Source organism: Cricetulus griseus, chromosome 2 (assembly GCF_003668045.3).
Source record: "Cricetulus griseus strain 17A/GY chromosome 2, alternate assembly CriGri-PICRH-1.0, whole genome shotgun sequence".
Lineage (NCBI taxonomy): Eukaryota > Metazoa > Chordata > Mammalia > Rodentia > Cricetidae > Cricetulus > Cricetulus griseus.
In genome coordinates, this window is record NC_048595.1 from 416,892,645 (window position 1) to 416,903,729 (window position 11,085).

The 11,085-nt window shown below is 46.4% G+C and overlaps 1 protein-coding gene across 19 annotated transcripts in view; it reads left to right on the forward strand.

Annotated features, from left to right (window-relative positions):
• Nucleotides 1–11,085, forward strand: part of Nrp2 (neuropilin 2) — a 158,992-nt gene that overhangs the window by 81,840 nt on the left and 66,067 nt on the right. For 12 of the 19 annotated variants that reach the window (XM_027397041.2, XM_035440982.1, XM_035440983.1 and 9 more), the window contains exons 13-15: nucleotides 401–663; nucleotides 2,260–2,356; nucleotides 3,494–3,514. In XM_027397041.2, coding sequence (XP_027252842.1) covers nucleotides 401–663; nucleotides 2,260–2,356; nucleotides 3,494–3,514 — 381 coding nt within the window. Of the gene's footprint in view, nucleotides 1–400; nucleotides 664–2,259; nucleotides 2,357–3,493; nucleotides 3,530–11,085 lie in introns of all 19 variants that reach the window. The other 7 variants (XM_035440981.1, XM_027397036.2, XM_027397034.2 and 4 more) reach the window with 1 other exon arrangement.

An 11,085-nucleotide genomic window follows, 5' to 3' on the forward strand; every position in this document is an offset into this window, starting at 1 on the left:
CTGTGCGCAGCCAAGATTTCAGGTTGACCATGCCAGGGGCTGTATAGGAAAGAGACACGGCACAAGTGATCCAAGGAGCTGGAAGAGGGACCAATGTGACTTGAGATTGAAGAAAGAGCTTCAAGAGGTTGCAGCATTTGAATCAAGACTCTGAAGAATCCTTAGAAAGAGCACAGCAGGCCCAACATGGTGGCACACACCTGCAGTATGAGCACTCTTGGGGCAGAAGCAGAAAGGTTGTAAGTTCAAGGCCAACCTGACCTACATAACAAGACCCACTGTGTTTCAAAACACCGAGAATACCCCAACTCTAGTCCGACCTTTTGATGGAGGGGCCACAGTTGTGAAGTGGTATATTTCCCAAGCATTTACCACCTGTGTTTGGATTTGTCTCCCCCAGATGACAAGAACTTCTTGAGACTACAGAGTGACGGCCGGCGAGAGGGCCAGTATGGGCGGCTCATCAGCCCACCTGTGCACCTGCCCCGAAGCCCTGTGTGCATGGAGTTCCAGTACCAAGCTACCGGTGGCCACGGGGTGGCACTGCAGGTGGTTCGGGAAGCCAGCCAGGAAAGCAAACTCCTCTGGGTCATCCGTGAGGACCAGGGCAGTGAATGGAAGCATGGACGCATTATCCTGCCCAGCTATGACATGGAGTATCAGGTGAGTCGGGGAAGAAAAGGGGCGCAAGATGCAAGAGAATCATTTTGATCCCTTTTTCAATATTTCAAAGAGCCTTGCCCATTCATCATTAAGGGACGTGGTTAAGCTCCGCTGTTTTCATTGTGTTTCTTATGTTGCTATGGCAACTAAATGACACTCTTATTTGTTATTCAGAATGTGCCTATCTCTACACCCAGACTTGGTTCTTTGTTCCTCCTATTGCCTTTTATATTGCTGAAATCTTCTCCAACAAATGTTTCTTCTCTCCATTTTATTTTAGATTGCTATCAGGTAGACTGACAAAGGGGGACACACAAGCCAGGGAAATAAACACAAACAACCCCTCTACACCCAAGGTAGTGGAGCCCTCCGAATGTCAGAATGGAGGTGACTGTGGCCATGCCCTCTCAGACCTGCTCCAGAGAGCAGAAATCCAAGAAGGAGCATAGGTGGATAGACATTAAACTCTGGCTAGCGGACCCACGAGAGCCCAAATCAAGTGGCTTCTCTCTCTCTCTCTCTCTCTCTCTCTCTCTCTCTCTCTCTCTCTCTCTCTCTGCTCCAGGAATTGCTTTCTATTGTCTCTAGCCCATGGGGCAAGAGACTGAGGCACAGATGGGCACACGCATCTGTAGCCACATCTTGGGTAGGAGTAGAACACTGTGGACGAGGTGGCTGAGAACCAGCCAAAGCATTAACCTGCTCCTCCCCAGATGAAGAACAGCAACAGATGGCTGGTAAGGCAGCCAACTGCTCCTTCAGCTTGCCAGAGGACATGTGCTCGTTTGCAGAAAGAACCTGGGGAGGGCGAGAATGAGGAATGATTAAAGACCACAGAGCTGAGGGGCTTCCATGTGCAGGCTGCAGCCTGCACTTTTGAGGTTGTAAGGCATCTAAGACCCTCGTTCCCCAACCTGGCTCCCCACTTGCTAGCCTTAGTGCAGGTGTTAGAAGAACCTGTTGGAGTTTTTGTCTCACCCTCTGCAAGGTGGGCTTCTCCTGGCAGAGCTCTTGTTTTACGAGATTTTTGTTACTATCTCACCTGTGTGCCTAACACATAGTAGATGCTCAGTAAACTGTCACTAGAAGAGGAAACTGTTTCCCTGCTGTTGTCTCAATGGATCTCCAAGTCAGTGTGCAAGGAGAGGTCACTTAGAAGGCAATCCAAACCAAAATGCCAGGGTTCCCTCATTACCCTTACCTGCTCATGGCCTCTGGGTTTTCAAATAACCCGGGTTGACCATTTGAAGAATTTATGAGAAAGGAACCTCAGAAATAGCTAGGGAAACTTCAACACCCCTCCCCCTCTAAGTGTACTCCAATTGTGGTCCTTTTAATCAGTATATTTTTGTTACTGGACAACAATATCCATCAACTTGCTATATTTTCTTATCCTCTCAAATATGCACTTGATTTGAACCAACTCTTCTTAAATTAAGATCTCCAGAGATGTAGCCATGTGGTGCACAGATGTGTGCCAGGTACAATAACACACACACACACACACACACACACACACACACACACACACACACGGCTGTTAACAGAAATTGGGAGTCTTTACACTAACCGTGGCTCTTGTCCTTCTGGCTCTAGATCGTGTTCGAGGGAGTGATAGGGAAAGGACGATCGGGAGAGATTGCCATCGACGACATTCGTTTAAGCACTGATGTCCCACTGGAGAACTGCATGGGTATGTGACAACCCCTCTCCCCGTAGCTGTTTCAAATAGGATGCTAAGGAGTGGGATATATAAAAGGAAGCAATTAAAACACAGTGTTCCCAGTAGGTAGAGTAATGGCAGTCTGCTCAGGAGGTGAAGTGTGGCCATAGCAGTGTGTTGGGCTAAGGGTGGGAGGGGTATGAGATGAGGTGAAGGTTTATATCCATCTCCCAATCACAAATAGATGTGCATTAAGTTTATAAAAGTTCGGGGTGCCAAGATCCCATCATCAGACTCCAGTTTTTAGCAAAGAAAATGCTAGAGGACAAGAGTGCCTGCCAGTCAGAATTACATGCTGGAAAGATTTGATGGATTTAAATGGAAGCCTTCAGTGGTGGGCAAAAACGGTACACATGCTATACAAGAGTGATAACACAATTACCCACGGCACTCTTTCACATGAATGAACTGCAGGGAAAATTATGGCATAAGAAATAAAATGTTGCATTTTGTTTTCACGCTAATACTTCTAATGCCCAAGAGTCTGGAGTTGTAGGATTAAGCATGGCATAGCAGAGGAACAGCATAGGAAGGACACCCCTACCTATCTTTCTAGTCAGAAGTGCTAAGAGCCAGACCCTCCTCCTGAAATGCACAGTTTTACTCAAGGCTGTGGATTCCCTAAGGGGACCCGACCACCTCCCATCAGAGCCATGGATGTTTCCCCAAACAGAAAAAGGAATCCCGAGAAGGAAAAGACTTGATTCCAACCAGCAGACTTGCTGCAATAAGTTACCAAGTGCTTTTCTTGGGTCCTGGGCATCTGTGCCTAATGATGTCAGAAGCAACTGGGACTGCCTCAATCCCCCAGGAAACTCCCAGGGCTTGGGCATCTAAAAGTAATCCGAGGTCTGAGAAAGTAATCAGTGGTAAGTGACTGATTACAATGCCTTGGGGACCCGTTACTTTACAAAGGACTTTTTCAATCCAAAGCAACTTGAGAATCCTCTGTACTCACCCTTTCCCAGTGATGACGATATGTTAGACACAGTCTAGAAAACATGCAAGAAGTGGGCCACTTTCTGTAACATATTACAAAGCCATTTTTGTCATGTTCATTCAATTACATCTTCCCTTTATCTAACTCAGAGTTTTTTTTCCTTTCAGAACCCATCTCAGCGTTTGCAGGTGAGGATTTTAAAGGTAAAAAAGATGTTTGTTTTGCACGGCTTTTTCTCTTTCCATGTGATGTGAATTTGGTGAGGGGAGCAACCCCCAGTTTGACAAAACTTGCAGGAGAAAAAGGATGCTCCACTTTCTCACCACTAGATGGCGCGAGCGACACCCATAGATACTGGGGATTGAGATCCTCAATTTCTCTCATTTAATTAAAGTTTAGAAACCTATAATAGAGACAAATGGGTTACAGATAAACCTTTGAGCCTTGCATTGTCCAACTGGGAGCAATGAGGTTGAAAATGCAGAAGTGGTGAGAAAGTAGAGGCTGTGGGAAGTTCAACACAAACACACAGACACACACAGACACACACACAGATACACACACAGACACACACACACACACACACACACACACACACACACACACTGATACACAGACACACACAGACACACACACAGATACACACACACAGATACACACACAGACACACACACACACACAGACACACACAGACACACACACAGATACACACACACAGATACACACACAGACACACAGACACACAGACACACACAGACACACACACACACATAGACACACACACACACACACACAGATACACACAGACACACAGATACACACAGGCACACAGATACACACAGGCACACACACAGACACACACACAGATACACACACACACACACACACACACACACACACACACACACACACACACACACCCTCCCTCTGTGAGGGGGAAAAAAATACCCGCAGTAAATTAGAAGTGAAACAAAGTGGCGATGCTTTGTTTTAGGCTGAAGGTGGTGTTTTTCCAGCTGAGGGAACCAAAGCAGTGGTGTCAATTAACCCTCCATGAGGTGCAGTAGCAGGCATGCTAGGGAGGATGTTGAGATAACATGAGGGCTGTGACGGGAAGGGAAGAAAGGTGCTGAATTCAGAAGCTGGTAAAGGAAAAAAGGGAAGACAATCCGTCCAGAGTCAGAGCACTTGAATTGCAAGTCTGGGAGCAGAAAGGGGCATTTTCTTCCTAAGAAAGCAAATGGAGAACAAAACAAAGCAGAGGGAAATTGGGATGCTTGCTTCATCCCAGGAAAGAAGAGAGGGCCGCCCGCCTGGAGCAAAGGTTCTGTTTGTGCTTTTCAAATGCAGCGGGCTTACATTCGCCCTCCACACGCAGTCTGGCTGCTGATGCTGCCGATGAAGTTTCTACCCAGGTTTCTAATACTGAACACTCAGTGGCTGCTGCAAGGGCTAAGTGTTCCCCTGCAGCTGGCCAACTGCAGCATGTTCACAGACCCTCACCCGATGTTGAGTCTCTGGGGTCTATTTGGTGCCAGCCATAGGAGTGCTGTCATGCCCTGTTTGTGCTGGCTAGGCTTACCCTTCTGGGTGACAGCATTTTAGAGACAAGCTTCACTGCTTTATACCCCCATGTCTCCACTTGTTATCCTCGCCCTCATTAATCTGTCCAGCTCTTGACTAGAAAGAGATGAATTCTTGGCTTGACACCTAGACAGGCTCCCGGAATCCAAGTCATCTTGCCTCATTTGCCATTCATCTCTAGCTCTAAGACAATCGACGTGGGGGAAGCGGCAGAAGAGAGGACCAGTATGTGTTTTCTTTCTTATCCTCTCCTCCATTTCCCCACCATATTTGGAAGTACTGGGTTCTCCGTGTGCACATCTTGCGGCTCCCTGGAGCTCTGACTGCAAATGCGAAGCACAGAAAGGAAAGCTGAGGGCCAAACTGAGCAGCTTGGGTTGTAGTTGGGTTCTAACCTTCAAGACGCAGGGCAATGCTTCTGCTGGGAAGAGAAGCCCCAGCTTCTAACTCTGTGGGTTTGTTGAGCCTCAAAGCCCCCAGAAAGGCCCGTTCAAGACTGGTCAGTAACTGTTCTAAAAGCTGTGTGTGTACCATGTCTGGTCATGACTGACAAGTACAGTAGCTGAGGGCTCCACTTCTGCAAGATAATAAACAAACAAAGCGCATGCGCTTTCCTTGAAGTCATGCACAGCACGAGGCTGCACATCCTAGGCCTGTTCTCCATAAAAAGATATATAAATAAAGTCTCGTTTGAGTGGCAAACCAGTACTTAGGCTAAACAAACATGGAGCTCAGTGGCTTGAAGGTAAGACTTCCCGGTAGGCTCATGATACGTTGGGGCTGGGCAGACAGGACTCGAGTTGCCAGCATTGACTCACGGGTGCTGAAGATGGCAAAGAGGCCACCAAGTCTTAGGGGCCAGAGACTTGGCTTAAGAACACAGAGTCAAGAACAGAATGGGACTTGGGAGTATCAAACACAATGGCATGTTCTGTGATGCTCATGGATGCTAGCCAAGTGAACCTGGGACCAGGCATTAGGATCTTCCCTCATGTTTCTATCTTTACTCAAACAAATGTCTCTCCATATGGGAGACATGCCTTCTGGTCTCTTCCTGGGCAGGACAGTGGAGGCTGCTTGCTCAAGATATAAAATCAGTCTTTTACTCAAAACAGAGAAGCAGAATGAAATAAGATTTGGGCAAGCAAGGTAGAGAGCTGATGTGGGGACACTGCTTACGGCTGCCATTTGCATTGCTTCTGGGCCTTTAGAATTAGGCTGTTTTTCTTTTCCATGATAAACTAACCATGCAGCAGAAGGAGTCCCATTCATTGGGGGAGATCAGTGTGTTCTTGGTAGATCTTTAGGGAAATGCAATAAAAATGGCCTTTGGACCTGTGTTGATGGTGGCACTTGATCCTTCTTAGTGTGAAGGGTCTTTCATTTTCTGCTTTAACTGGTTTCTTCCCATGCATCCCTTCTTTTTATTCTAATTGCATCGTACTTTCTGCTTCATTCTGTGCACGGGGATCATGTACCTGGATGTGAGTTAGCGTTGAAGAGAAACTGTATAAGAAAAAGGAAGCAGAGAGAGTGGAACACTGTGTCGTCATGCCATTCTTAAAAAGATCCTTTTGTCATTGATATGAGTCATATTTTAGACAATGTAACATGGGCGTGCCTGCTTGCTTTTATAAGCAGTGGCTATAAACATGATGTCGTCATGTATCTTTGTTCTTCAGGTTTGAGCTTTAACAAATGAAAAACTGTGTATAAAGGGAAGGGGGACTGAAAAGTGGTATAATTAAGGTAATGGGTTGTTTTGTAAAACTTGATGCTTTTTTTTTCTCTCAATAAGAGAAAAAAGAACAAGCAAGGGGCCAGTAAAGATATATTGTGCTCACAATCAGTCCTGTGGCTGTTGACTAGCTGGATATTTTGAGCAGCTTGTGGTAGAGACAAGAGTTGTTGCTGCTCCTGTAGGAGGCTGTGTTTTGAATGCAACGGGAGCAGGCTGTACCTGGCTAGCTAGAGATCAGGGAGCTTCAGGCAGGGTCTCACTGTGGTGGTGGTCTTGGGGCGCGGTGCCCTGAACTGTCATCATACTAAGAGCCCTAAAAGGAGTGTGTGTTTGTCCCGATAGTCCAAAGGTTGTGAATATGTCTCCAGCCATTTCTAAGGGTGTCATACTCTGTCATTTGACTTTCTGCTGTCCCCCACTATTTCCATCGGTTTAACCAGGAAAAAATAAGGACCAAAAGATATCCAATGGGTATGACTGGGAATCGTTTGAAAGGAGAGCCACACAGGGTGAATGAAGCCTGAGGTGGCTGGTACCTGACTCCATGCCTCAGGTTTGGAGTTAAGTTGTTTGGGCCCTACAGGCCACTCCGCCATTTTATAGCCACATCTCTCTTTCCATCCCCACCCTCTCTCTCATAACCTGCCTCCCACTCAGAAGCTCTGCTTGCCAGTTCAACACCCCATCCCAGGGCACGAGACTGGATTGCCCCATCAGAATGTCTTTAGTCTATAGCGCTGTCCCCTTGGAGTGCTCCTGAAGAAGCAGCGCAGGTTAAATCGAGTTCTTGTACATCATCCTCGGAGAAGTACACTAAACCCTGCCAGGGATCCAGATAGGCAGCTGTGGTGTGAGAATCTTCTCCATTGCCCCGCCCTCATCTCCAACTGCCAAGTCAAGGCTAGGTGCTGCAGAGCAGAGAGGATGTGACGCAATCATGTGATGCTCAACTGCCATCCCTGCCCACAGGACTCTGAGGCATTCGATGTGTGTGAAGTTTGCTGGTGTTCCCAGCCTCTCCTGTGACAGAAGCTAGATGCCTGCCCTTCCCCACAAGTGCATTGAAGGCAGCTGCCAGGACAATTTGTAAAGGGGCAGGAGAAAAATGTTTCTCCCCAACACCTCTCTCTCCAACAGTGAAGGGTGGCAGGCCTTACTTTTAAAAGGTAGCTTAAGTTCCAGAAGATGAGAAGTGCCTGCTTCAGCCAGGTAAGGGGCTGGATTTAGAGGCATTTTAGCTAGACACAGGGAAGGGGCTAGAGTGGGGACTCCCCCAGGTTTCTGGCCTGTCACTAATGAGTCTACCTCTACATACTTGCTCCTCCAACAAGTGGAAAAAGCTATTCTCAGGGCGATTTGAATTTCAGCATCCCTTTAAACAGCACAGGAGGCCTGGCCACATTCTTCCCCTATCTCCCATAAACTTTTCTAGCCGATCCAAGCTCTTTCTTTTGTTTGCTTAATCCCACGGATGAAACAAACCATCCACCTGAACTGTCCCTTCAGCTGCGTTATTCTCGGCTGGCACAGAAAGGGCCCCCTGCCAGCAGCATAAGACAGCTTTGAGGAGCAAATAGAGACCCACCCTTGGTACCTTTTAGAACATTCCAGGTCCTAGTGGCATTTCATGAATGTGGCTGTGAAAGATGCTTGCTTTTTTCATGGTGAGACTATGCCATGCCAATTCTCTGACAGGTTCAGACAGAGTAGGAGGCAGAAAGGGAGAGGGCTGCTTCCTGTTTCTGCCTTACTTGCTTAGAGCAAAACCTGCAAAACTGTGCTGTGAAAGACCAGATAATAAATATTCCGGACTTTGGGGGACATACAGCCTTTCTGGCAAGCACTCTGCCCCACCAGCGAAGCAGAGGCAACACAATAGTGTGTAAACAAATGAAGGTGGCAGTGTTCAATTAAAACTTTATTTATAAAAATGGACGATTGAGCTACAGTTAGCTGAGGGTTCTGTATACCTGATTTCAGGTCTGACTCAATCACTAAGCAGCAGTCAGCCGTTCTTCCAAGCTCTGAGCCATCCTTTGGGTTTCCCTGTGTGTCACTTTGCCCTCTTCCTTCATCTTCCAACTACTCACTCACCCTCTTAGGACCTCAAACCCTCCATTTAAGACCCATGGGAAATAAAGACTATTCCTGTGAAGCCCATGAACCAAGGGCTGACACACTAAAAACGTCTACTATTTATCATGGTTCTTACAGCCACATTTCCTAATTATTCATTAAATCAGTAACACTGTAAACAGGAATGGAAAGCTCACTACCTAACAGGTAATTTACTTTTTCCCATCTGTGACTTCTTGATGGGATTGTTTCTCGAAATCCAAATTCTTTGCATCCACATTTTTCTTCTCCAGGGAGTCCAGAACTTTTGCAGATGGGAGCCTGTTCAACCTTGTAAATACACTTGGAGTTATTGACTAAGTATCTGTTTCTCATTATCATGAACAATGAGAAAACTTTGGGGAGAACTGGGGATGGAAATTAAAAAATGGTTGAGGAATTGAAAACATTTTTCCAACTGAAAAGAAAAAAAAAAGATATGTGACTGAGTGGTAAAAGAATAGTCAAGGGGGAAGTTGGGACAGACGTGGCCAGCTCTGGGCAAGGCTGATGTCTCATCTACAATTTTTGCTCCCAGGTTGGTGTAGCTAGCCCAGGACTCCTTTTTGTGAAGCAATAGCCCAGTCACCCCATAGGAAAAGGGGGTGCATACAGCTGATACCCAGCTGCTCACATTCCCAGGCACCTTTTTCTCCCTTCCTATAGAGGCACTGTGAGTGGGAAGTGTTTCTAGTACCTTCTGAGAGCAGTTCTATGAAGCCCAGTAGGAAATCAGCATTTCCCAAGAAGTCTGAACATGGGTCCAGAATGCATTCCTCTACCACTCTATCTATTGTCTGTCTGTCTATCCAACTCTCCATCCATCCATCTGTCCACTCACCTGTTCATCCATTTGGTATTTATTGGGTTTCTGCTTTGCTAAGAAGACATTCTGAGTACATACTTAACGATGGTTGGTTTATTACCATCCTTTTTTGTAACTTGTAAACCACAGCCTAATGAGCACATCACCCTTCAAGGCTATGACAGAGTCAGGTTCCAAACCAGCATAATCTACTGCCCTTTGGAATCAAGTCTCTAGCTGAAGAATGCCTGAGAAACTTCTGGTTCCTACAAGCCAGCCCTAAATTGTTTGGTGGGGCATAAGGAAGGTACTGTTAGTCATATCTTCTCTTTCCTAACTCCGTTAACATTAAAAGCATAAATTTATATAGCATGTTTTCTCATTTTTTCCAAGGAAAATGTTTATGAGATCAGGACAATGTTCTCAAATGACTTGTCACTCAAACTATCACCTGTTCTACATGCTGATAATTTCAGGCAAAGAGGGCTTGGGGGGGGGAGTCTTTAGCACACAGTGGAGTCTGTCTTCCAAAGGATAGCTCTCAGGTGATGGCTCATACATCTGATTCCAAACACTAACCCCGTGTTATGGGTTAACCTCTTACAGCCGGCCGGAAAGATCTTCCTGCTGTGCCCCCAAGTTATTCCTATCATCAGAAACACTTTCAATGCAACATTAAGGCTTCCTCCCTCCCAGTCCTAGCACTGCCAGGAGGTGGTGGAGGAAACAGGAGCAGCTGTCACTGTGCTCCTGTCTTTGTGGGTAGGCACTTCAGCAAAGGCTCGGTCGCTGAATTTACCACCTGTCTTTTCTCTGATGGGTGAGCTGCAACCTCATTAGAGGAAGGCCTTCATAATGCAGTGAACAGAATCTGAGGCATAGCCAGGGAACTCCTTACTGGAGCAGAAAGACCGCTCTGATGAACTCTGGGCCCACCTGTACACTTAGTCATTTCCCAGCATCTTCATGAGCTCACATGAAAATCCTGGAGCCCGGGTGGTTGCCAAGCAGCAGACTCTCAATGACTTGAACCATGAATTGACATCGGCTGACTGTGAGTTGCAGGCTGACCACTTGAAGGAACCGTTTTCAGCAGTTTGCATTCTTTTTATCATAGCCTCTATGCAAAATTCTCAATTTGACAGAGAGAGAGAGAGAGAGAGAGAGAGAGAGAGAGAGAGAGAGAGAGAAAGAGAGAGAGAGAGGAGAGAATTTTTTTCTTAAACCATATTAATGAAGGTATTAAAAGATGTAAATCATAGCTGGGTGGCTCACACCTGTACTCCCACCACTTGCTAAGGCGTGTGTGGGGTGGGGGGTGTTGTTCAAGTCTAGCTTGGGCTACATAGTTAATTACAGATTAGCCTCTGCTACACAGTAAAAATCTGTCTCAAGATAACAAACAAACAAAAGAAGATGGGACTGGTTCAGGGAAAAGAAAGAGTATATAGGCCTGTGAGAAAGATAAAGGAAGCAGCCTTTGTGGGTCCTGGGATAATGGGATCTTTTTCACC